The following is a 27,840-nucleotide window of genomic DNA, read 5'->3' as shown; positions in this document are numbered from 1 at the left end:
AAAATGTTAGAAAATATTTTCATTGCATCATATCCATCTTTATCACTTACACTGTAACTATCATTGTCTTGTGAAGCATTATCTCAATCTAATGTTAATGTGGAGTCCTGGTTGAGGTGCCTGGGTGGCTGAGTTGGTTAATCGTCCTACTTCAGCTCTGGTCATGATCTCAAAATTTGTGAGTTCAAGCCTCACATCAGGCTCTCCATGCACAGTGTAGAGCCTACTTGGGATTCTCTCTCTCTCCCTCCTCTCTCTGCCCCTCACACTTACACTTTCTCTCTCTGAAATAAATAAACTTAAAATTTTTTTAAAATGTGGAGTCCTGGCATCTTATGTCCCACATGTTATGCCTGGACATCTCAGAGCAGCAGGAATGGTTTGATCCTGTAAACTGTTCCTCTGCTGCCACATGCAGGTGTTATGAGTTTGGAGGAGCCCCTGAACTACAAGTTGGAATAGGAGGAGGAGCCAGAATACAGTCACTTGGCACCACCGGGGATGGTGCTGGATTGTGCAAGGATCACTTGTGCTCACGTATCTGAAAGGCAGGAACTGACGAGTGAATAAGACTTTGATCCTGTTGCGGAGGTCCTCCCCGCGCACTGATGCAGCCTCCATCACCACTGCTGCTATATTAGCGGTAGTGAAACCCTTAGACGTTTGGGGCTTTCAGACGCAGTTGCCAGTTATCAGAAGGAACTTAGGAAAAGGGATGTAGGGGAGCAGTTTCCTGGGGCCTAAACAGTGCTGGTTATGAGAGCTGATGGTTAGAATTACTCCAAGGAACAGAGACACTCATGTACCCTTGTGTGTGTGTGTGTGTGTGTGTGTGTGTGTGTGTGTGCGCGCGCGCGCGCACGTGTGAGAGAGAGGGAGGGAGAGAAGGAGTGGGAGCACAGGGTACAGAATAGGGACTCCTCTGCCTAGGGTCAGGATACTGACGCCATATTACTGTCAGGATACTGTCAGACCCCTTCCAAGTTGACCCAATCAACCCTGTTCATCACGATACAGACCAACACAGCCAGGAGGTCCCCTCTTTCCTAGCGTGTTCCTTTTGAAGACTGCTGACTGCATTCTCCCCTTGTGTTGTCTTACCAGGAACTGGTGAAAGTGGCAAAAGCACCTTTATCAAGCAAATGAGAATCATCCATGGGTCTGGCTACAGCGATGAAGACAGGAAGGGGTTCACGAAGTTAGTTTACCAAAACATATTCACCGCCATGCAATCCATGATCAGAGCCATGGACACCCTGAGGATACAGTACGTGTGTGAGCAGAATAAGGTAAGCGCCACAGGGGTGTTGGCCCTATTTGTGGAGGCATGCGTTCCTTCTCTAGAGAGCATGTACATCTTTTGACAAAAAGATTTACAGAGTGCTTTGGTTTCAGAGGCCAAAGAAGATCTGGGGCCCAAACTCCAGAGGAGTGTGATGAACTTAGCTCTGTAGTCTTGTCTTCTGCAGGGGTTCTCTCATGGGGGTACTGTGGTGCTCCCCAGTGCGCTGGGATTCAGAAATGTGGGCATTAACATTGCTTTTTTCAGGTGCTGAGAAAAGGTAACCCATTAATTTCTTCATTGGCACAGTGGAGATCGTGGGCTTACAATGGCCAACTTTCCCAGAATTCCCAGTCATGGGAAGTAGGGTCATAAATGACCTGCAGACCACTCAGAGCAATTGGTGGGTTTTCTTTCTTTATTTTAGGAGCTAGGTAATGGTTGAGGAGAGTGATACTTACGTCCCAACTAGCAGTGGGCTCTCATAAAGTACTAGTTTCAAGCTGGCTTTACTTTTGCTATCACCACTGGTTATTTAAGATATAATTATGTTTAAAGTCATAGGAAAATAAGATAACCAGGAATGTGGAAGGACAAGGCAAATAAAATTGTATATAGTATATTGGAATGCAAATCTATTGCCAAATACTATATCTGAGTTCATTAAGAAAATAGAGAGGAAATAGTTTATTTAAAATAATTGATACTGAGGGAGACGCCAAGGTGGCTCGGGCGGTTAAGCGTCCAACTCTTGATCTCAGTTCAGGTCTTGATCTAAGGTCATGATTTCAAGGCCCAGGTTGGGCTCCATACTGGGTATGAAGCCTCCTTAAATGAAATGAAATGAAATAAATAAAATAATTAATACCAAGATACAACATGACATGATAAAGGAATATTCTAAGATGAGTCTTTTGTGGGTCTACTAAAAAGAATGTAGCTGCTACAATGCCAGCATTGCATAGGCTTTAGGATGTACCCCAACAACAACTTTATCACAAACTTGTAGCACCTACATTCATGTATATTTTATACATGATATATGAAGAGTTTCAGAGCAATCAATCTAAATTTTTATCACTCAGTGACCAAGTTACATAGGAACATAGCATGCACCCAAGTTTTGACTTGACTTTACATGATGTCTGCAACCTCACGTCTTTACCACCATTTCCTTGCACTTTTGAAGAAATGAAGGAATGGATCTTGCTTCAACCTTCAAGAACGTTGTGCTGAAAAATGTGTGTATGTGGGGGTGGGGTGGAGAATTAGCCTTTAGTGTATCTGGTGCCAAGCAGTGTAAGAGGTTACACACTGAGCCATTGGAAGCTTCTAGAGGTGACTGTGATGATTCCATGATACACTGGTTTTGTATCTGATTGAAAGTGTAGAATTATTTTTTAATCACTTATCCAGTTGACCCTTGAACAACACAGGTTTAAACAGTGCAAGTCCGTATACATGGAGATATTTTCAATAAATACAGTACAGTACTATAAATGTATTTTCTCCTATGATTTTCCTCACATTTCCTCTAGCTTCTTTCCTGTAAGAATACAGAGTATAACACATCTAACCTACAAAATATGTGTTCATCAACTGCTTATGTTATCAGTAAGGCTTCTGGTCAATAGCAGTCTGTTAGTAGTTAAGTTTTGGGGAAGTCAAAAGTTATATGCACGTTTTTGACTGTTTAGGGGTAGATGTCCCAACTCTGATGCCGTTCAAGGATCCACTGTACCAGGGATTTGGAAAATGAGGCCACCTGTGGAAATTTAGGATTATTTCAAAAAAGAAGTATGTCAGGAACATCCTTGTGAAGATTTTAGTTAATCCATTTGCCTTTGTTGGAAAATGCATTTTGTTTCTCGTTCATCGTGGGGTGATGGGGGGAAGCCTGGAATTTAAGGGATGGACTTGTAAACAGGTCTGCTGGGAAGGAAAAGCTCAAGTGTAAGTTCATTCTATTTACCTTGGCGACATGTGTTTTTAAAACCCAATCAGGTTGAAAATCAGCGTCTCTGGGTTTTGGTTTTGTGTCGTTTTCCCTCAAGGTCTTCCAGAAGTACTAAGGGTTTATGTTTTAAGCAAAAACATTTTTATGGGGTTTGGCATTCGACCACTTCCTCTTTCTCTCTTGGTCTTAATTCTTCTTCATAAGGCTGTGTCCACTTGACCACTAATCTGCATTAGGTTCCCAGGGCTGCTGTAACAAAGTACCTCAAACAGGGTGACTTAAAACAGAAATACATTCTCTCCTGGTTCTGGAGGCTACAAGTCTGAAGTCGTCATTGACTGGTTCCACCTGGAGGCTCTGAGGAAACATTTGTTTCAGGCTTCTCTCCTAGCTTTGGGCGGTGCTGGATATCCTCGGAACCCTTTGGGCTTGTAAACATGGCATTACAGTCCCTGCCTGTCCTCACACAGGGTTCTCCCCTGTGTGAATCTGTTCTCATGGCGTTCTCCTTTTTGTGTCCAAATTTCCCTTTTCTTTTTTTTTTTTAATTTTTTTTTTCAACGTTTTTTTTTTTTATTTATTTTTGGGACAGAGTGAGACAGAGCATGAACGGGGGAGGGGCAGAGAGAGAGGGAGACACAGAATCAGAAACAGGCTCCAGGCTCTGGGCCATCAGCCCAGAGCCCGATGCGGGGCTCGAACCCACGGACCGTGAGATCGTGACCTGGCTGAAGTCGGACGCTTAACCGACTGTGCCACCCAGGCGCCCCCAAATTTCCCTTTTCTTCTAAGGACACCAGTCATTGGATTAGGGCCCATCCTCATCCCAAGTAGGATCAGAACTTGATTACACCTACAAAGATTTCCGAATAAAGTTGCTTTCTGAGAAGTTTGGGATTTGCATGAATTTCAAGGGGATATTATTCAACCCAGTACAGTCTGCCCTCTGCGCCCCACCCCCCATTCATGTTAGTCCCATATGCAAAATATATTCGTCCTGTTCCAATACCCTCCAAAGTGAACCCATTCCAGCATGAACTTAAAATATTGAATCTAATCGCAACCTCAACTGAAAAGGTTTCAAATCTCATCATTTAAATCCTCTAAATGAGGTGAGGCTCTGGATGTGGTCTATGCTGGGGCCAAATTCCTCTCCTATCTCCTTTTCATTTGCTGCATCTGGCTCCCTTCTCAATGCCTTCTTTCTATTTCAAGTACCTACATTTATACTTCATAAACTTCCTCTTATCCCTCAAACAAATGCCTGGGATGAATCACAGGCTTTACAAAGAGGCATAAGATTGAGTAGAAACAACACTGGTGGTTCGTTCCCAAAAATCTGGGCTCTATTCATGGCTCCCCTGTGGGTCTGGGGCAGAAGTCAGCAGTCTTTCTGTAAAGGGCCAGAAAGTAAATATTTTTGGCTTTCAGGGCTATATAGTCTCTTTCCTGCTCCGCTGTTGTGCAAAATCACCCATAGGAGAGGTGTCAACAAATGAGTAGACTCATTGGAAGCTCTATTTGCAAAATGTAAATGCTATTCTTAACCCATGGGCCATACAAAAACAGGCCACAAGTGGATTTCATCCACACTCTGTGGTTCTCCACACCCAGTCTTAGGGGAAGCCATATAACCTCCCTGGTTTTGCACTTCCCCAAATGTTAAATGTGGACAACACATGCTGTTTCTACATCGTAAGCCAACATGAGCAAAAAGAAGTGCTTTACAAATGAAATGGCACTACAGAAATACATTACAGAAATATTATTGGGGCAGTGTCAAAAACCAAAGTGGACTCATTATTTCTTCTATTTGTTTAGGTCATTTTCATCCCTTCATTGTTTTTCAGATAATTTTTTTCTGTGGGCTAATCCTGATTCCAAATGAGAAACTGTAACAAAGTACCATCCTCAGATCACAAAATGATAAAATGATGAGTGTTCATAGTATTAAATAACTTAAAGAAGCATGGGGTCACCTGGGTGGCTCAGTCAATTAAGCATCTGACTTCAGCTCAGGTCATGATTTCACAGTTTCGTGGTTTCCAGGCCCGCATCCGGCTCTGGAATGCTTGTGGTTCAGAGCCAGCTTGGGATTCTCTGTTTGCCTCTCTCTCTACCCCTCCCCCACTCTCACTGTCGCTGTCTCTAAATAAAACTTAAAGCACGGTACACGTTTTCTCTACCAAGCACTGTGTCACTTGAAACAAAGAATTAGGAGGGAGATGAATAAAACCTTCAGTAACTTTTAGTTTTACAAACATGCACTCCTTTCCTCACTTCTTATTATGGACTATTTAATTACATTTTCTTGGTTTTTTTTCAGAGGTGGAAGCACTTTCTTAAATGTAGAAGAGAAGTAACTGATTTTAGAGGGTCTTATGTTAAATGTTAGTGATTTTATTGCTCAGCCAGGTTGTTAAAAATCTTTGCTTATTTATTTGATAGGCTCCTTAGGAAAGGAAATTTATCAGAAATTCAGTTGAGCTTTTGGTTTTTAGCCAACATGGCTTTTCAATTAAGATATGTAGCCTGGGGGTGCCTGAGTGGTTCAGTCGGTTAAGCGGCCAACTTCAGCTCACATCATGATCTCACGGTTCGTAGGTTCAAGCCCCACGTCAGGCTCTATGCTGACCGCTACGAGCCTGGAGCCTGCTTCGGATTCTGTGTCTCCCTCCCTCTCTGCCCCTCCCCTGCTCATGCTCTGTCTCTCTCTCTCTCTCAATAATGAATACATGTAAAAAAAAAAAAAAGATACATAGCCTGGAAGATTATTTTCTTATACCTCACCTTTTATTTTTTTAAAGAAATGATGCACAGGTGTTTGCTCACTGTGTTGGTAAGCCTTAACTTTCATGAATGTCTCTCAGGACTGTCATATGAGCCCAGAGTAGAATTTATGGCTTCTTGAATAAACACTGCTCAATGGCAGGGCTCCCAAATTGGAGTCTGCTTCTAATTCATGTTTACTAGTGATGATTTCACTGAAGTCCGAAGAGCTTCATATTTTTTTTTTTTTTTGCTGTTTGTAGTGTGTCCAACTTGGGACATTCTCATTCTAGGCCTGTCCTGCAGTGAAGAAATGCATTGCTTTTTATCCTTCTAAAGGTTCTGCAGAATCTGCATGGATGACACAGATTTAGCGTTTCCCAAGGGGAAAGGAGAACTCTGCCTGGCTTCTCAAAAACCTTTTTGCTCTATAGTCACTGATCCCTGGAGAAAAGAGTAAGGTCTTCAGGATCTTCGGCAGCTGACTCCCGCTTCTACCCTGCCTTCCTGCTTATGGGAGTTCATCACAACACTGGGGTCACCTCGTATTTGCATGTCATTATGCACAGATAATTGCAAGGGCTCATCACAAAACAAAAACAACATCTTGAAAAGGAGAGTTAATAATTAAGCAACAAGAGGTCTGTTTTGCCTGCCATCTACTCTGAGAACCTAATTAAGGTCTGAAATTCCCTTCAAAAAGCATCTTACTGTTCCATCGGTTACTTTTGCTGAATTCCAAGGTTCAGCTGAGAAGATGGGCTTGGCCCATCCTGTCAACCACAGCTGAATGGCAGAACTGGGAGCAGGGGAGGGGTGTTGAATTTCCTGACAAGACCTCTGCTAGTTTGGTTTGAAGGCCTGCGGGTCCTGCATTTGGGTAGCAGGATGACTTTGTCACTGGTTCCTTGCAGTGTCTTGAGTCTGGGCATCCACATCCCCCTCTCCTGACTTCTAGGTTTCTCAGGATGTTGGAAACAGTCTTTCTCAGTCTTGGCTGTACACTGGAATCCCCTTGGGGGGAGGGGGTTGCTGCTGGGGTACCACCCCCAGAGAGTCAGAACTGAGTGTTCTTGGAATGTGGCAACTTAAAAAAAATTTTTTTAATGTTTATTCTTGAGGGAGAGAGAGAGAATGTGAGTGGGGGAGGGGCAGAGAGAAAGGGAGACACAGAATCTGAAGGAGGCTCCAACTCTGAGCTGTCAGCGCAAAGCCCTACGCAGGGCTTGAACTCATGAGCTGTGAGATCATGACCTGTGCTGAGGTCGAACACCCAACCAACTGAGCCACCCAGGCACCCCTAGATGGACTTTTAGAACCTTCCCCAGTGCTTCTGATTAGGCAGCCACAATTGAGAACCGCTCCTATAAGTACCTTAACATTATTTGAGGTGTTCATTCTGGGTTCTGGTTTCCTATCAACCTTTCCAGAATGGGGAGGGAGAATTCTGGTAATCTATTCCATGGAATGACCCAATTAATCTCTACCCAAAGGTAAATCGAATGGCCAGCCCTGAGGATGTTTGTTTTGTTCAGCTGAGCTGGGCTGCCTTGATGAGTTTTGTGATGGTGGCATCTCCGGGTGACATATTTTATTTCAGGGCAGGCTTTGTGTTTGTTTGCTTTGAATTTTGAAGGGGCCTAGCACTACCTCATACTGGGATCTTCCAGGGGTGAGAAGAAGGAGCTGTATCTTAATCTCCGGAGGTTCTGTCACCAGTGCTTTCTTATCCTCTGTTTCCTGTTATTACAAAGAAATGATCATTTCTTTTTTGATCAATAAAGAATCAGGCATGATGGTTAGGTTGGTACTATGCCCAAGGTATAGATGCCATTTGTAGTAAAAAATACCTTGCAATGTTGTAAGTGGAGGTATTACACTAGGAAATTAAGTGGTTAAATCTTTTTACTCATCATTAATAAGATACTTGTATTTATTGACATGGTAATTCACCAGGTATACAACTGAAATATCAAATATCCTGCTTCAGGGACGCCTGGGTGGCTCAGTTGGTTGAGCATCCAACTCTTGCTTTCAGCTCAGGTCATGATCTGACAGTTCATGGGATCGAGCCCCACATCGGGCTCTGCTCTGACAGCATGGAGCCTGCTTGGGATTCTTTCTCTTAGCTCTCTCTCTGTCCCTCCCCCACTCACATGCATGCTCTTGCATGCGCTCTCCCTCTCTCTGAATAAATAAAAAAAAATCCAACTTCACATTAAAGCAGTGAAGTGTAGTATTTATGGGTCAGGGTCACAGGACATTACATTTTGTATATAACTCTTCCAGCTTAACTTTATTCTCAGAAGGCAAAGGGATGAAGTTCCAGAAGGATCTATTAAAGACTCATGTGAGGAAGTCAGGCACAGTCAAATGAAAATGGTAAATTTATGTCACTTTTTTTATAGAAGAGTTTCTCAGAGCTTGAAGTATTTTAAGACCCTCTTAATTTCTAATTTTTAAAACATCTGTTTAAATACATTTTTCAGTCCCACTTCCTCATCCAGTTTGAAAAGTCAGCTTCTGCATGAGCTTCTGGGAACAGGGAGGCCTATGTTCAGATTTTGGCTGCAGCCCAGGGTTGCTGGTTCTCTGGCAAATGTGAAATTCAGCCTCTTTCTTTCTTTGTCCATTGGATATTAAAAATCGTGTGGTACATTTTTCTTCTTACTAAGAACTTGGAGTTCTAGCTAGTGTCACAACAACAACAAGAAACTCTCCACCAAAATCCTGGGCTGGAGTTTTTCCATTTATGCCAATAGTTCCCTGATTAATCAATGTTGACTTGAGTGTGAAAATTGCTATCATCAGAACTTGAAATGTTAAGAGTTTGGAAAAGAAAGAATAAGATGGAGTAAGAACTGGGTTTCTCCTTCATCACCATCAAGGGGACCACCCTCCCCTCACCCCCTCCACCACAACACCCCCCCCCCCCCCCCGCCCACCCCACAACTACCCATTCAGCCTGGATTGGAAGATGAGGAATGTTTGGAGCCAAGGAGGAGTGATGAGATTGATTTGACCATTGAAATAATCATTCCTTCCCCCACCTCAAGGCAAGATGTGAATCTACCACATCCCATGCAATGCTTCTTAAAATCTCGTGGAAAGGGTAAATGTCAACAAAGTTACAATCCCCAAAACGAATGTGATCATCAGTCGATTCGAACGTCATCCATCCGACATATGTGAAACATTTTCCTGGAGTCTTTTGAGTTGCATCCAACTTTGTTGTCATTCTAAAATATAAAGGGGAACGTGTGAAACACCCTCATGATCAAACTCTTTAATAAAATCTAGAATGATCTTCAGTGATGCTACATCCACATTTTCTGATGGTAGGGGTGACTGGTGTGATGGTGGTGCCCTCAGACCTGCCTTCTCTGAATGCCCAGTTACCCTACTGATGAATGAATGCCATAAACATGTGCCAAGGCATATATTCCCACCGCCCAAGGTTTTTTATTGGAGTCCTGCCAGGGGAGGCATGTTCATCTGGTATTTTTGAATTTAGACGTAGATTTTCTTATTAACTGGTTAATAAACTCTGCATATTATCCGAGGCAAAACATTCTAGAAAGCTGCTTCTCTTTATTAAAAGTTTTTGTTGAGGGGAGGGGGCCTCAAACAGTATACAGTAATGAATCCAACAGAAACAAATTGCTAAAAGGTTTTGTGTGTGTGTGTGCGCACGTGTGCCTGCAGGTGCGCCTGCAGGTGCATAGCTGTGTTTAGCAATAAACATACCTTTAAAGTAAAAACCACCAGGGGCGCCTGGGTGGCGCAGTCGGTTAAGTGTCCGACTTCAGCCAGGTCACGATCTCGCGGTCCGTGAGTTCGAGCCCCGCGTCAGGCTCTGGGCTGATGGCTCAGAGCCTGGAGCCTGCTTCCGATTCTGTGTCTCCCTCTCTCTCTCTCTGCCCCTCCCCCATTCATGCTTTGTCTCTCTCTGTCTCAAAAATAAATAAACATTAAAAAAAATTTTTTTAAAGTAAAAACCATGTTCCTTGGAAGCCAGAAGAGTTGCCTTTCTTTTTTTCATTGACATTAAAAAAAATTTTTTTTTAAGTAAAAACCATGTTCCTTGGAAGCCAGAAGAGTTGCCTTTCTTTTTTTCATTGACACTTCTTTTTGGAAGCTCAGAAGTTTTGAGGCAGCTTTGAGACATTGCGTATCATGTACTTGCTCTTGATTTTTGACACCTAAAACTCTGTTGGGTTTAGTTAAAAATGATCTAGAGTAATGTAAGATAGCTTCATGCCATTACTATTACTTTGTGTTTTGCCTAAATCAAATCCTAAAATATTTGGGCACTTTGATTAGAAGTAAATATGTGGTGCGTTTAACTTGGCCATGTACAGGGTCTAGTTAGGAAATTGTTTGCTTTTTTGTGTGAGTGTATAATTTATTAAGGTTAGAAGACTTAAAAAAAAAACTAGAGAAACCAACTTCGAGTTTTTTAAATCACTCAAATAATTGAGGTGGCTTTAGTTGCAAAAAGGTTGAAGATGATAAGAATGATGCTGATTATATTTTAAGTGCCTCTGAGTTTCCTCCCTTCCTTTTATACTGGCTGAATGATGGTATGTGTGGGAGACCATTGTGGTTGGGCAGTGGCTCCCCCTTTGCCCCAGGGACCAGAACTTCTGCCCTGTCCCTTTGTATCTGTGCTTTGTGTTGACATGGAATGCCTTTCCTGTTGAGTCTTCCCTGTTGAGTTGTGGGGAGGCTCCACTTGAGGGTTTATTATCACCGTGATCGTTATGATTTGGAGTAGTTGGGGTGTAGAGTCCTAACAATGTTAATAATTACCCCAAACAAAAAAGTCTTTCTTTCCAAGGTCAGGTTAGCTCTTGGTGTACTGGAATGAGACAATAGCTGACATAAAGTTGAATTCCTGCCCTGCCTGTCATTTACATCCTTAATAGCTTTGGGCACATCACCAAAGCTGTGTTTTTCTTTTTTTCCTCAGCTGAGGGCAATGTTGGCTCCTACTGATAATACAAAATATATGGGTAACCTACCTTCAAAAGCAAAAAATCCTATTCTGCTATGTCTTCAACATGTTACTTGTTTCACCAAAATTAAAAAAAAAAAAACTTTTATTCTTATTTCTTTTATTCTTACTCTTATTACTAACTTCCTGGTTAATGAGACTCTACATCAAAGTGTAATTATTTTTGAGGTATAATTAACATTCAGTGTTATATTAGTTTCAGGTATACAGTATGTTTCTGTACATTACTCAGTGCTCATCAAGGTAAACGGGAGTTGGTTAAGCATCATACTCTTGATTTGGGTTCAGATCACGATCTCACAATTTCATGAGTGCAAGCCCTGTGTCTGGCTCTGTGCTGACAGTGCTCTAGAGATGCAGATTAGTGCAGCCACTGTGAAAAACAGTATGGAGATTCCTCAAAAAGTTAAAAATAGAATTACCATATGATCCAGTAATTCCACTACTGGGTATTTACCCAAAGAAGATGTAACACTGATTTGAAAGGATACATGCACCCCTATGTTTATTGCAGCATTATTTACAAGAGCCAAGATATGGAATCCTGCTTGGGATTCTCTCCGTTTCCCTCTTTCTCTCCCCTTCCCCTGCACACACTGTCTCTGTCTCTCTCAAAATAAATAAATTTTAAAAAAGGGAAATGTATGTATTTTTAATCCCCTTTATTTCACCCATCCCTGCCCCACCCCCGCCACCTCTCCTCTGGCAACCACCAGTTTATTCTCTGTGTTTGAGTCTGTTTTTCTTTGTTCATTTATTTTGTTAAATTCCACATAAGAGAAAAATCATAAGGTATTTGTCTTTTGCTGAATGACTTATTTCATTTAACATACCCTGTAGGTTGTCCATGTTGTTGCAAATGGCAACATTGATTCTTTTTAATGGCTGAGTAATATTCTTGGGTGTGTGTGTGTGTGCGCGCGCGCACGTGCACACATCTTACACATTCATCTATTAGTGGACACTCGGGTTGCTTCCCTATCTTGGCTCTTATAAATAACGCTGCAATAAACATAGGGGTGCATGTATCCTTTCAAATCAGTGTTTTATTTTCTTTAGGTAACTACCCAGTAGTGGAATTACTAGATCATATGATAGTTCTATTTTTAATTTTTTGAGGAATCTCCATCCTGTTTTTCGCAGTGGCTGTGCTAATCTGCATCTTCACCAACAATACATAAATGTTCCTTTTTCTCTACATCCTCAACAACACTTGTTATTTCGTGTGTGTGTGTGTGTGTGTGTGTGTGTGTGTGTGTGTGTGTTTAATTTTAGCTATTCTGAAATCTTGGTTTTGATTTGCATTTCCCTTGATGGTTAGTGATGTTGGGCATCTTTTCCCCTGTGTGTTGACCCCTGTGTGTATGTCTTGTTTAGAAATATGTCTCTTCTGGTCCTCTGGCCATTTTTAAATAGAAGTATTTGGGGTTTCCTTGGCATTGAGTTGTATTAGTTCTTTATATATTTTGGGCATTAGCCCCTTATCAGATACATCATTTAAGAATATCTTCTCCTATTCAGTAAGCTGCCTTTTTGTTTTGTTGACGTTTTCTTTGCTGTGTAAAAGCCTTTTATTTTGATATAGTTCCAGTGGCTTAATATTTGTTTCCCTTGCCAGAGGAGACATATCTAGAAAACTGTTACAATGGCTGATGTCAAAGAGTTTACTGCCTACATTTTTTTTCTAGGACTTCTATGGTTTCCAGTCTCACATATAGGTCTTTAATCCATTTTCAGCTTATTTTTGTGTAGGGTGTTAGAAAGTGGTCCAGTTTTTTTTTTTTTCCACAATAGCTATTCAGTTTTCTCAGTCATTTGAAGAGACCAGACTGTCTTTTCCCCGTTGTACATTCTTCCCTCCTTTGTCATAGATTAATTGACCATATAAGCATGGGTATATTTCTGGGGTCTCTGTTCTCTTCACTTGATCTATGTGTCTTCCATGGTGTCTGTATCATACTGTTTTGATTACTGTAGCTTTGTAGTATATCTTGAAATCTAGGATTGTGACACCTCCAGCTTTATTTTTTTTCAAGATTGCTTTGGCTATTTGGGGTCCTTTGTGGTTCCATACAAATTATAGGATTAGTTGTTCTAGTTCTGTGGAAAATGTTGGTATTTTGATAGGGATAACGTTAAATCTGTACATTGCTTTGGGTAGTTTGGACATTTTAATAGTATTTATTCTTCCAATCCATGAGTATGAGATGTCTTTCCATTTGTGTCATCTTCAATTTCTTTCATCGATGTTTTATAGTTTTCAGAGTACAGGTCTTTTACCTCCTTGGTTAAGTTTAGTCCTAGGTATGTTATTGGTTTTGTGCAATTCTAAATGGGATTGTTTTCTTAATTTGTCTTTCTGCTACTTCTAATATTATTGGTGTATAGAAATGCAACAGATTTCTCTATATTAATTTTGTGTCCTGCAACTTTACTGAATTCATTTATCAGCTTTAGTAGTTTTTTGGTGGAGCCTATAGGATTTTGTGTATATAGTATCATGTCTTCTACAAATACTTCTTCCTTACCAATTTGGATTCATTTTATTTCTTTTCCTTGTCTGATTGCTATGGCTAGAACTTCCAATACTATGTTGAATAAAAGTGGTGAGAGTCGACATTCTTGTCTTGTTCCTAACCTTGGGGGAAAAGCTCTCAGTTTTTTACCATTGAGTATGATCTTAGCTGTAGGTTTTTTTATCTTTGGCCTTTTATTATGTTGAAATATGTTCCCTCTAACCCTACTTTATTGAACGTTTTATCATGAATGGATGTTGTACTTTGTCAAATGCTTTTTTGCATCTATTAAGATGATCATATGGTTTTTAACCTTTTCCCTGTTAATATGCCCTATAGTGTCGATAGATTTGTGAATATTGTACCATTCTTGCATCCCTGGAATAAATCCCACTTGATCATGGTGATGATTTTTTTAAATGTATTATTGGATTTTGTTTGCTAGTGTTTCATTGAGGATTTTTATACCTGTGTTCATCAGAGACATTGATCTATAGTTTTCCCTTTTTTGTAGTATCTTTATTTAGTATTGGTATTGGGGTAATGCAAATAATAGGATGAACTTGAAAGCTTTCCTTCCTCTTCTGTTTTTTGGAATAGTTTGAGAATAATATTAACTTTTCTTTAAATGTTTGGTGGAATTTACCTATGAAGCCATCTGGTCCTGGACTTCTGTTAGGAGTTTTTTGATATCTGATTCAATTTTATTCCTAGGAATAACTCTGTTCAAATTTTTCTATTCCTGATTCAGTTTTGTAAGGTTAGTTGTTTTTAGAAATTTATTCATTTCTTCTAACTGGTCCAATTTGTTAGTATATTACATTTTATAATACTCTCTTATAATATTTTGTATTTCTGTGGTGTTGGTTCTCATTTCTCCTTCATTTGTTTTTATTTGCATCCTCACTGAATACAGTGTCAACATAGGCTGTTTTATTTCATATAATATAGGAGTTTTTTTCAGATACAATAAAAATTACCAGAAAGATACATATACCAGCCTTGAAATAAGGAAATCCATGTTCCAGAATGTGTGTGGTTTGCAGATAGGTTCTCACTGCCTTCCTGAGGATAATACCAAGTTTTACATTTTTAGTCCTTATTTTTGAAGGAAGAAAATGAATGAATGGCCCTCCTTCCTGCATATGCTGGCATCCACATGTCCCGCAGCTCTCACGTATTACCATAAGAACATCTGTTGGCAAGAACATGCCTCACATAAATTGTGGGTCAGATAGGCAGAAGGATGAGGCAGAATTCATGAAATACCTTTTAAGTTGCTTGATTCCTTAAAAAAAGAAAAAGTTTTCTTGTAATGACAAGCTTAAAGGATTGGAGAAAGAATCTTCCCTAACAAGTGATGCTATTTCTGGTGATTTCTTCACTCCCTCACTCAATGAGAAAAGTCCAGGCTGGACCAGGCAGCTGGCTAGTTCTGGTTGTCCAAATGTCTGAGTCTCCCCAGTCAGTGGGCTTTGTTTTAAGGGAAACCAAGAACTTATCCTTTTGAATTATGCTCTCCAACTTTTCATCTATAAGGGACAGGTCATCATTACAGCAGCTGGAGTGGTTTGCTTTTATTTTTTCTATTTGGCTAGAAATGACCCTAGTCACTATTGCCCTCCCTTAATTTCGTTATGGAAAAGTGCTTGCGATAGTTTTGCTTCCTTCCTTCCGGGTATTTCTGCCACCCAATGTTAATGTGAATAGCTGATAATGCCTCCTCATCCCTTCCATCCAGGGAACTCAGAGCAAGGACCCAACTCCCAGCAGGAGTAGGCACCTGATGCATGTTTTTTTTTTATGAAGTAAATGAATGGCACCAGCTAAAAATACTCTTCCCGTGAAAGTTGGGCCCAAGAGAAGAGAAAATGGATAACTCATTTAGAATCCTAGGTTTTCAAAGATTTAATGGTCTCTGTTTCCCTTGAAGTACAGTCCCCTGAGTGAAGGTTTCCCAGTGGCCTTTAAGTCCTCAGTGATTCCGCCACATTCCCAGGGCATGTGCCACATGCCTTGATGACTGTATGTCTCTGTCCCCATGGTGTGAGGCTGTTACAGGGCTGTCTCTCCCAGCTCACTCTGAGCTCCTCAGAGGCAATGCTGCGTTCATGTCTGTGTCTTCCAGCTCTCAAAAATGGTGCCAAAACAAAACAAAAAACTGCTTTTTAAAATTCCACGTGGATGACATCAGAAATTTCAACTACATCATAGTTGTAGTGTTTAAAAAAATGCACCCATTAAAACAGACCAGACTTTTTTTAAAATTTTTTTTAATGTTTGGGGCTCCTGGGTGGCTCAGTCGGTTGGGTGTCCAACTTCGGCTCGTCAGGTTCGAGCCCCACATCGGGCTCTGTGCTGACAGCTCAGAGCCTGGAGCCTGCTTTGGATTCTGTGTCTCCCCCTCTATCTTCCCCTCCCATGCTCGTGCTGTGTCTCTCTCTGTCTCTCAATAATGAATAAATGTTTAAAAAAATGTTTATTGATTTTTGAGAGAGAGAGAGAGCACAAGCAGGGGAGGGGCAGAGAGAGAGAGGGAGACACAGGCTCCAGGCTCTGAGCTGTCAGCACAGAACCCGACAGTGGGACTCGAACTCACAAACTGTGAGATCATGACCCGAGTGCTGAAGTTAGACGCTTAACCAACTGAGCCACCTGGGCTTCCCAGACCAGACTGTTATTTATTTTTTTAAACTAGCATTAAGGCTGTTGATGGCAGCAACATGTCTGCTGCTCTGATGCTTGCTCATTCAGGCCCAATCACAGTGACCTCCTCTCTTTTGGCCTGGTATTGACGACGGTCCTTCAAGTCCTAGACTTGACACACACTCTTCTCGCCACTCTACCTTTCTCTCCTTGCCTGGCCGTCTTTCTTGTCTCGTCCAGAATGGAAGCTTCATGAAGGCCCGTGACGGTGTCTGTCTGTATGTGCCTCAGTAGCTCCGGTGTCTGACTAGGATGCTGGCCGATTGCCAAAACCCTATCTACTAATTCTTAAAGCAAAGGAATCTGATTTTTTAATAAGCCTGTGCAGGTGATGTTAGGGTAACATTTTGGCCTTTCCTGAACTTGACTCTGATACTTTGCCGCCTTATCTGTCTTCCCTAATCGACTGTGGTTTCCTGCGTACCCCATGCCAATTTTTGCCAATTTTTTCCACCTGTTGGCACATCTTGACAGCAATTCCCTCTACGCTCATAAATAGATAACTTCATTTAGGCATCTTCAATAAGCCGTCCGGTACTGTATCCAACTTTGGCAACCTCCCTCTTGCAGAATTCTCCCTTGGGTTAGGCACTCTTTCCAGTGTACCTATAATACCTTACATTTACCATACTACATTATACTTCTTTAATTATGCATCTCTTCTGATTCAGACTAAGGATTCTTTGAGATTGGGAATCATGTTCTGTTCATCTCTGCATCCCTTTTGGGCTCATTAATTGTGGAGTGATGTTAAAACTTTGTGTGAAGATAATACAAACTCAGTACTTGGTTAGAGGTTTGTCCAAGGACTGATACCCACAATTTCCCAGAGGATGACTGGACTCTTCTTTCCTCTGACTCATTTTTGCCTCCTTGGCTTTAGGATCATGATACTGGGCAAAAATGAAACTGAGAGTCTATGTGGTCATGTTTTTCTTTTCCAAAGAAATATTTGGCATTTGGAAATGTTGCTTCTGAATTGCATGATAATCAAGAAGCCTTGCATAGTCATAGGACTCAATAATCCAGTGTAGGAAGCTTGGGATTGGCCAGTGCAGCTCTTGAAATGTGTTTGGTGAACTGCAGATGTACTCTGCCTGTGAAAGTTAGGCCAGTGGCAATGATTCTTTTCAAGCTGACTCACCAGGCGGCTGTTTTGGAATCCAATGGGTCCAAAACATGGTGCCATAGAGAAGGATGGCTTGCTTATGAGCTAGAAGAGAGACTCCATAAATCACATCCTTTTCACCAACCAAGTTCTAAAGTAACTGAGAAATAAGACAAAGAAGTAAGGCTTACGGTGATTATAATATCGTGTATTAGTGCCAAAGCTGCGAATAGAGAATGTGGCCCATGAAGGAATCGTGTGAGCTTTCTACTCCTGACCCCAGAATGTGGTAGATTCACCCATGAAGTCATCATTAGTTCTGGAAGACCCCAGGCTTCACCCCCAAGGCAGGTCTCTAACAGCACAGAAGAGAGGAAAGGGCAGGGGTTAGGAGTAGGACTCAACTCCCATGCCTCCACAGGGAGAGTGTTGAATGTGTCACCTGTGCCATCACACTTATCACAGGCCATTTCCTCTCCTGCTCGGTGGCTCCTTCTGGGTGGGGGCTGTATATGCTTTTGGGTGCCAAAACATATATGAATCTCTGCCAGGCTTTACTGAGAATGTGTCATTCCATCCTAAACAGTTCTTCAGTATGGGTACTATCAGTTGCTGCATTTTGGAGATATGGAAACTGAGGTTTATTGGGGTTAAATAATTGCCCCAACATTGCCCAGGTATTACATATCAGAGCTGGAAACTGAACCCAGGTGACTTTACTTCCCAGGTAAAGTGGGTAACCACAATGCTTCATGCCTCTCTACAGGTAATAGAAGGCCATGTCCAGTGGGAGGTCTTGGGTAATCATTTAAAGCTTTGATTATGAAAGCAATAAAGGATATGAGCGGAGGGTTCTCTGTCTCAAAATCTCTATTCCTGGCCACTTTCATTAATTTTCATTCTTCCTGGCTGGGATCCAATTAGCTCACACAACTGTCAGTATTATCTCTATCAATATTTACACGAAGGGGTCATGCAATTAAAAAACGGAAATATCAGGATTAGAGCATCCACTGAATGAAGTTTGAGGATTGAAGAGCTTACTTAAGTGGATTTGAAACAGCTGCATGGAGAATATTTAAAAATTTTCTTGTTAACTTAGAGGAGAGTCCTAAACAAGCCAGAGATGACTTAAAATTTATTTTGAAAATGGAGAGAATCAGAGCATGACATTGACCCTTGAACCAGTGCTGGAGAGTCAGGAAGGATCAAATAAAACCTGGAGAATATGTTCTGATAGTAGTGTAGATGGGACTCATTTTAACTTTGGGGTTCTGCCTGGATTGTATCTCAAGTACGGTATTAACTTGCCCCACCCTCAGTCTGTTCAGACTCTCAGACCTGCTCCTGAGTTGGGTTTACTTTAGGTGGAAAAAACATACGAGGAAAAAGAAGAGAGACATGGACACGATTTCTCCCCTTCCCCCAGAAAAGCAAACACGTTTTGCACCTCCAAGTTCTGTCTTACTGAGAATGGTCTCTGATGCCCAACACCTTTCAATGAACTGGTGGGTGGGACCCATATGAACAGTGTGTCTTCATTTTGTGTGCCACCTGAAGAACACTTTGATGTTCTTGGAGTTTAAAAGTAAAGTCTGTTCGGGGGAGCAAAGCAAGAATTGGGGTTGTGCCTCTGTGGCTGGTTAGCAGGATAACTTGGGTATGTTCCCGGCTCTTGCTGAACCCGCTTCCTTGTTTGTAAAATGAGGGAACTAGACTAGATTATCATTAAGTTCCACACTCTGGAGGAATAGAGGACGTGTCTTAGAGTCGGAGAATAGCAAAATGTAGACATTCTGGCATTTCATAAGATTATGGTCAATTTGGGAAGAAGGTTCTTTTACCCTTCTTTCCCTCTTGCCTTAAAAAATGAACTACATGGATTTGGGCCCTGCGTCGGGCTCTGTGCTGACAGCTCAGAGCCTGGAGCCTGCTTAGGATTCTGTGTGTGTCTCTCTCCCTAACCCTCCTCTGCTTGTGCTCTGTGTCTCTCTGTCTCAAAAATAAATAATAAACATTAAAAAAAATTTTTTTAATGAACTAAATTTTTTGAGATGAGAAAATGTCATGTGCCCTGTGATTTAGGGGCCTGAGATTCAGCACTACTGGGCAGCTCTACTATGGAGACAGTTTGGCCCCTCCCCTACTTTGGTCAGTTCTGAGGGCATCTCCCTTTCTCCAAGAGCTGGATTGCTTCATCATTTATCACATAATGTTAGAATCTTAGAATCTCCAGACAACATGCCTCCTTACTCTTTTCCCCTTTCTCTCTGTGGACGCTTTCCAACCTAACTCCCTACACATCTGTTAAGGGAGCTGCCTCCTAATTATATCCTAGGAGCTTGATATAGAATAGACCAAAGGGAGCATTCCATCTCTGTCTCCCTGGATGTCCCAGGGGCTTCTTAGGTCATAGATGGAGATTTGCTCCTTGGTGAGATGCCCAGAGGCCACAGACTGGGAACCAAACCTTAAATGTACAATAGGACCCATCTGAGTGTGATTTGGCATAAGGGCCATGGAATGTTTCCACCATGTTTAGGCTGATATGTATAAATGTGATTAAAGATTTTTGGTCAACATTAAAATAAGGTGCTCACGCCTTTTGGGATGAGCACTGGGTGTTGTATGGAATCCAATTTGACAATAAACTTCATATGTTGAAAAAATAAATAAAATAAGGTGCTCACGGGATGCCTGGGTGGCTCAGTTGGTTGAGCGTCCGACTCTTGATTTTGGCTCAGGTCATGATTCTAGGGATGTGGGATCACACTCAGCACAGAACCTGCTTAAGATTCTCTCTCCCTCTGCCCTTTTCCCTCACTTGCGTTCTGTCTCTAAAATAAAAAAAAAAAAGACGCTCATTCCATGTAAAGTTCTGTGAAGAGAAGCCCTAAAATGTCACCTCGATAAGAATATATTCAAAGGGAGATTCATCCTGAGTTCTGCTTAAGAAGTATGATCATAGAGTCATAGAATTTCACAGCTTGATGGGACCCTCAAGTACCTTCTAGGTCAACCCAGATTTTTTCAAGGTCAGAGAACCAAGGACTAAAGAGGTTAAATAATGTGCCTAAGGCAAGTTACAAGGACTAAAGAGAGTCTCAGTAGGGTTCTGTTTCTTGTCAATCTAGCCTGGGACTAAACATGAGTCTTAAAGTGAGTTTCCAAGGCAGCTGGTAATTTTCCATAAAGTATTTCTTCTTCCTCTTTTTAAAAATATTCTAGGCCTCAAAAAGTTAAACATAGAATAGTCCTCTGATCCAGCAATTCTACTTCTGGGTATGCATCCAAAAGATTTGGAGGTAGGGACCCAAACAGATACTTATATGCTCATGTTCATAACATTATTTACAATAGTCAAAAGGCAAGAATAACCCTCATGTTTATCAACAGATGAATGGTTAAATAAAACGTGGTATGTACATATGATAAAATGTTACCCAGCCTTAAAAAGGAATGACCCTTGCTGGGGCACCTGGGTGGCTCAGTTGGTAAAGCTTCGGCTCAGGTCATGATCTCACAGTTCGTGCGTTCGAGCCCCGCATCGGGCTCTGTGCTGACAGCTCAGAGCCTGGAGCCTGCTTCAGATTGTGTGTCTCCCTCTCTCTGTTCCTCCCCCACTCATGCTCTGTCTCTCTCTCTCTCTCTCTCCTTCAAAAATAAATAAAAACATTAAAAAGAAATTTAAAAAGGAATGACCCATGCTACTGCGTGGTTGAACCTGGAAGACCTTATGCCAAGTGAAATAAGTCAGACACAAAAGGCAAATACTGTATGATTCCGCTTACATGAGGTGCCTAGAGTGGTCAGATTCATAGAGACAGAAAGTAGAATGGTGGTTGCTGGAGCCTTGGGGGAGAGGGGGTAGGGACTTACTGTTTAATAGGTATGGAGTTTTAGTTTGCAAATTGAAGATGTTGTGTAGACGGGAGATGCTGACGGTTGTCCAATAATATACTTAATACCACTAAACTGTACATTGAAAAATGGTTAAGATGGTAAATTGCATGTATATTTTACCACTTTAAAATACCCTCTTATTAGATTGTTTATTTTTACTTCAATGAATTGTCATAATTACTACTATTGATGCCAGAAATAGGCCACTGGTAGCCCCTTCATATGCCGCTCCTTGTCCCTCATTGTTCTTTGAGTGTTTTGGGTTTGTTTGTTTGTTTGTTTGTTTGATTTGCTCCTTGGCACAAGAGATTTCTGGTCAACTCTGACTTTCTGTAGCCCAGTCTTGCACACAGCTCTTTCTCCAAGGAGACCAGGTTCCATTTACAGGGAATTGTAGTCATAACGCAAGATCTGGATGCTAGGTGTGACTCATTGCTACTTGGTTATCATGTGCTTCTCCCCGTTTCAGTGGACAGAGCTAGGAAAACAAACATATAGTCACATATACACATGTCCACACACACAATAATATGCACATATGTGCTAATACACACACTTAAAAATATATACAGACTTGTTAATCATTAATCTCCAATTTACATGCAACACCACATTTTCCCCCACTGCACGGCCATCCATATTCATTGCTCTTCTCCAGTAGTGACAGCTCTTGTTCCCAAAAATACCAACACATTTACTCATTTGCTCCATCCTTCAGTAAACAACATAATTTTTGATGTGCTGCACCAATACCACAAATCATTTTAAAAACTAAATAAAATTCACATCTCCTGATTCTCAGTATTGCTGTGTGCATTTTCTGGACCTGTTTTCTTTTTTTCTTAATGCGGGAGGTGGGTGGGAGTGCGGTAATGGTGGTATTGGTAGTGATGACAACAGAGAATAAAAGAAAGAGGAAGAAAGGTGGGGGGTAGGTGGGGAAGAGAGAAGGAGAGAGGGAGGGGTAGGTTGCGAGGAGAGAGGGTGGGGGCAAAAGAGGGAGAATGAGGCAGAGCTTTTTCAACATTTAACACTCTCACGTGACTAAAGGCCCTAAATAAGGGTGAGGTGTGTAAGAGGTAAGGATTGGGAAGAGAAGAGTCAAAAGAAGCATTTAAAAAGAAAAGAATCTGGTTTCCTGACTTTGGGAACACACGCTTTGTTTACTTCAACAAAAACTAATATGTAATAATACAGTGAAAATAGAGCAAAAGACAGCTGTTTTTTATGAATTACTGATAAGGTTTTATCCTGTTTGGGGAGGTTCAGTTGCTGTACTTGGCTTTGATGGTGACATTTTCTCGGACGTGGCATTTGATCCCAGCACACAAGCTCTACATGGTTGTTCTTAAAATGAGGAATTGATTTATTTTAAAAAGGTTCCCCTGCCTTTGGAAGAGAACCAAGTATCTCTTTCAAGTTGGGGAAATGACTTCCTTTGGAGACCTAACCTCTTTCTCACCCCAGGCAGCCACTTGGCCTTTTGTATTAGGAATTGGCTAAGCATACTGAAACGAGGGGTTCTTTTTCTCCACTAACTCCCCAACAAGCTGTTTTCCCTGCTATGAAGAATCCTGATTCCTATGAGAGAGGGTGATAGAAAAACAAAGACACTCTGGAGCAAGTGTCCCAAGACCTAGTTTAAAAAAAAAATTTTTTTAATGTTTGTTTATTTTTAAGACAGAGACAGCGACGGAGTGTGAGCTGGGGAAGGGGCAAAGAGAGGGAGACACAGAATCCGAAGCAGGCTCCAGGCTCCGAGCTGTCAGCACAGAGCCTGATGCAGGGCTGGAACTCACAAGCCACGAGATCATGACCTGAGCGAGAGTAGGACGCTTAACTGACTGAGCCACCCCGCTGCCCCCCAAGACATAGTGTTTAGTTACCACCTGAGACTGACTAGCTGGGAGACTTGAGGCCCCTCAAGATCAGAGCTTCAGCGCTTCAACTGTGACGTGGGCAGAAAACCTGCTGTGGCTTTCCTTTCATTTAGATTTTGTGCCCTATACACTTTCCAGAAAAAGATTTCAGGTGAACTTTAAAGAAATGACACAAGTCTAACGACTCTGGTAATGTCAGGAGTAAGATGAAGATGATTAGTAAATTAGGAGGCAGGTGGAAGAAATATTCATGACACTAGAAACCCAAACTACAAGCAGCTGCTGCAGATGTGAGCACAAACTTTGCTGTTCCATATGTGGACCACTAGCCCTGTGTGGCCAGTGAGTCCTTCAGCTGTGGTTAGGTTGAAGCGGGATGTGTGCTAAGTAAAAAATACACACTGGGTTTCAAAAACCTGGTACACGTACAGGCGGTTATCACAACAATTTTTTACGCTGTTTATATGTTGAAATGATGTTTTGGATATATTAAGCTTAAACATATTTTAAAATTAATTTTTCTTCTTTTTATATATTTTTGTACAATGTTTAATGTTTATTCATTTTTGAGAGGCAGAGAGAGACAGAGTATTAGCAGGGAAGGGGCAGAGAGGGAGACACAGAATCTGAAGTAAGCTCCAGGCTCTGAGCTGTCGGCACAGAGCCTGACGCGGGGCTTGAACTCACGAACTGCGAGATCATGACCTGAGCCCAAGTCGGACGCTCAACCGACTGAGCCACCCAGGCACCCCTTGTACAATTTTTAATGTTTATTTTTTTGAGAGAGAGAGACAGACAGTGCAAGCAGGGGAGGGGCAGAGAGAGAGGGAGACACAGAATCCGAAGCAGGCTCCAGGCTCTGAGCTCTCAACACAGAGCCTGATGCTCGGCTCAAACCCACAAACCGTGAGATCGTGATCTGAGCTGAAGTTGGATGCTTAACTGACCAAGCCAACCAGGCACCCCTCTTTTTATATTTTTAATGGCTACTAGAAAATTTTAAATTTCAGGAGAGATGATAACATCACATGTTTTCTAAACATCTCATTATATTTCTCTTAGTGCTGGTCTAACCTGTTTTCATCCAAGGCCAAGGGGAAAAAAAAAAGGAGTTTGTTTTGTCAGCCTGCCATACATTCATCGTTGAGCTGTGGGCTTAAAGGTTTTGTATAACAATTTGCCAAAATGATGGTGTCTTGCTATAACCATAGTCCTTTTTCCCTATTGGAAAATCTGTGTCATATAAGGAAATTTCTTACTAGCAAACAGTCTGATGGGTATTGAGGAGGGCACCTTTTGGGATGAGCACTGGGTGTTGTATGGAAACCAATTTGTCAATAAATTTCATATATATATAAAAAAAAAACAGTCTGTGGCATAAAACCTGCTAATTTGTTCCTCAGCATTCATTCATTCATTCATTCAGACACCCATTTATTCAATCCACGAGTTTTATTTAGGTGCTCTGTTTTGTCCTCAGAGTACAAGTAATTACGACTCAGTCCTGCCTTGAAGAATTTAAAAGAGTTGGAATTGGAGATGAGCATCAGGCATGTAAACCGTAGTTGAGAACACAGCACTGTGGGCCCTGGTCCGGAGCTCTGTGCAAAATATAACTGGGAAGAGAGAAAGATGACCATGGCTTGACTTGGCTTTGGGGTAATTCAAATTTGATTATTCATACTGTTATTCTGAGAGGCTTTGCCAAGTTTATTTAAGGAGATTGAAAGATAGCAAATATAAACATTAAAATAGTTTCTTATTCAGTCTATACTTTCAAAAGATCTTTACTGTAAATATTTTTTATTCATCAGATTGGTTCTACTTAGGCTCGGAAATTTAGTCTGTCCACTAAGCTGTACGTTGGCTGGATTCATTCTTTATAAGAGCAAACATGGGTTATTTATTGATGACCAATTCGTCAGAAACCCACCTGGTTGGCAAGAGTTTCCCTTGAGATTCCCTTGTTTGGATCCATACGTCTAACTCTGTGTCCTCTCAGGCAAGGGTGAGTACAAATGATCAAGGGCTTTTAAGCTGAAAAGAATTTTAAGTAGGCCAGCCAGCCAGAACTCCATAGCCCAGCAGGGTCATGGACTTCTCCAACAGAGGATACAGTCAGTTGAGTTGAATATGGACTTGTTTCTCAATTGAAAAAAAAAAAAAAAGCGGGGAGATCATACTTTCACAAGCTGTTTCTTTTGGTTAGGAATATGCTGAAAACTTGGTCATGGTAATGAGTCTTCTGAGGAGCTTTTCCTTCTTTAAACATTTCTGGCTCTTGGCCTTTGGAAGAGAGCTCTGTGTGGTCTTAACAAGGTTGCCCTGTGGGCTGAAGGCTTATGGGAAGCAGGTTCCTCATGAGAGCAAGCCTTGTGAAATGAAGATCTGGTTTGTATAGTCTCGAGCAAAAGCAATCAAATATTTAAGGCTTTAAAAAAATGATAGTGTTTATAAGGGTGCTTGAAAAGACTTTCTGATGGAAGGTGGTGAAAAAGATTTGTTTCCATTACTCAGAGCTTAAGTTGGCTGTGATGGGAGTTGTTTAAATTTTCACTTCTCAGATGGAAACCTAACAAAAGTGGGTGTTGAAGCCTGTTGGAATGGGTGATTTGGGGCCAGAAGAAGTCGAGAGGTAGATAGGGTCTTACTGGAGGCCATTTTGTGTACTTGTTTTTATACACATCTCCTCCATTGTCTTCTGCATTGGAACTCTGGTCTTCTGGCCAGTGTGGGGCAGAAATACCTTTGTGTGCTTATGCAGTCAAGTCAAGTATTTGTTATATTTCCACAGAACATTTTTGGGAATCAAGGCAGGCACATAGCTTGTGTCCAGAGGAATAGGGAAATGGGGAGAGACATTACAATTACATATTCCATAAAAAAAAAAAGCAAACAAGCACAGATGTCCTGAACTCTTTTTAATTTAGCAAGTTTCTCTATATTTCTGTGGGAAGTGCAGTTGAAGCTTGAAATCACCGACACTTGTTGGTTAAGTGGGAAAGGGTTTGTCAGGTGCTCCTTTCTGAGTCCCTTACCTTTTGCATTTTCATCTCTTCCTAAAATTCCTTGAGGATCAACCCACGGGGGCTGGTTTTCCTCACACCTCAAGGGCACAGTTGGTCAAGCTGGGAGGACTGGCATTTAGCACAGGTGCTGCCATGTTTGTGCCTTAAAATGAAAGGAGGACTTCTGCTTTCAGAAAGTTGGAATAGTGGTCCTTTTTCCTAGTCCTCCTGTTAAGTACAACTAAAAGCCTTGGATGTCATATAGGAAACAAACATAAAACTTGGAAAGGTGGAGAGGAAAAGGAAGACCAGCAGGGACCTGAGGACCCAAGGAAAAACCAAGTGGGAAGTTCTTGGGTTTCCGTGTTGCCTCATATGTTCCAGACTTGAGGTTGAAGATGCCAGTAAGTTGGCAACAGAACAAGATCAAACAAAAAAGAAAAACAAAAAACCCTGCTTTCTCTGGCCAAAGGACCAGGAAAAGGCAAACTTAGCAAGACAGAAAATTTCTAAGCAATGGCCACTCTATTCCAGCCAGATACATTTTTAAAAACCTGGGGCTTGGGGCTCCTGGGTGGCTCAGTTAGTTAAGTGTCTAACTTCAGCTCAGGTCATGATCTCGAGGTCTGTGAGTTTGAGCCCTGTGTCGAGCTCTGTGCTGACAGCTCAGAGCCTGGAGCCTGTTTTAGATTCTGTGTCTCCTTCTCTCTCTGCCCCTCCCCTACTTTTACTCTCCCTCTCAAAAATAAACATTAAAAATAAATTAAAAACAAAATGAAAAACAAAAAAAACCCGTGGCTCATCCTACCCATGCCAGCTAAGGCCCACTGGGGAACTACATGTCCACTCTCACCAGGCTGTAACAGGATGCCCAAACTCCCTTGCTGGGGCAGTTCAGAGAAAGTCATGACTTAAATCCCCACAGGGAGGTAACGAGGAGAGCTCCTTCTTACACCGGGTTGATGTCAGAGGAAGCCGAGTGGAAAGTTGGGACTTTGCTATCCAGCAGTGTTTTAAGGGTATCCAAGATTTGTTTTAATCAGGTGTGGTAAAACATGCAGACATGGAAATAACTATCATGAATCGCAAAGTTTATACTGACGGCTCCCTAGAAGTAGGAGGCATGGCACGCCCATTATGCAAGGCCACATGGAGAAGCACCAGAGTTGCTCAGGAGGCAGAAGGAGCAGGAGAAAACATGGGCAAGAGCCTTTCTTGTGGTTTCCATGTGAAGGAGCAGGTGAGTCCAGGTAAGCAGGCTTAGGAGTGGCTAGTTTGAATAGTTTCAGCAGACTTTGTCCTGAGTTGTCTGATATCTGGAATAGGGCAGAAGAATAGTGGCCCAGAGTATAAGAGCCCAGTAAAGGAGGTGGTTGTGGATCTGGGCTCTGGATTGCTTCGTTTGTGTATGGAAGGTGTTCCTGTTGGGGAGTTTTATGGTCTCTAGGAATTGGCTAGCCCAGGGTGGGGAGGCCATGCCTCCAGGATCAACAAGGCACCAAGAGGTCAAAGCATCAGAAAGGCATGGTTGATACAAAGAGTAAAAAGATCACCCCTGCGTGGGTGGTGTAGATGGAGATCACATGAGGAGGAGAAATGAGGCTGTCCTACCTCTCCCAGTGGCAAAGTGTCAGCAGAGGTCAGGAGGAAGCTGGGACTCCAGTCCTCACCCAGCAGTATCAAGGATCCCTGGC

At 41.8% G+C, this 27,840-nt stretch overlaps 1 protein-coding gene across 1 annotated transcript in view; it reads left to right on the top strand.

Annotated features, from left to right (window-relative positions):
• The first annotated feature begins 1,133 nt into the window (after positions 1-1,133).
• Positions 1,134-27,840, top strand: part of GNA14 (G protein subunit alpha 14) — a 90,288-nt gene continuing 63,581 nt past the window's right edge. The window contains exon 1 of the mRNA XM_047097508.1: positions 1,134-1,289. Within this exon, the coding sequence (XP_046953464.1) occupies positions 1,143-1,289 (147 nt within the window). The 5' untranslated portion in view covers positions 1,134-1,142. The remainder of the gene's footprint in view (positions 1,290-27,840) is intronic.

Source organism: Lynx rufus, unplaced genomic scaffold (assembly GCF_022079265.1).
Source record: "Lynx rufus isolate CCGP_SWC_20201006 ecotype Redwood Valley unplaced genomic scaffold, mLynRuf1.p SCAF_10, whole genome shotgun sequence".
Classification (NCBI taxonomy): Eukaryota; Metazoa; Chordata; class Mammalia; order Carnivora; family Felidae; genus Lynx; species Lynx rufus.
Note: the sequence above shows the minus strand (reverse complement) of the source record. Positions and strands in the feature narration are given on the sequence as shown.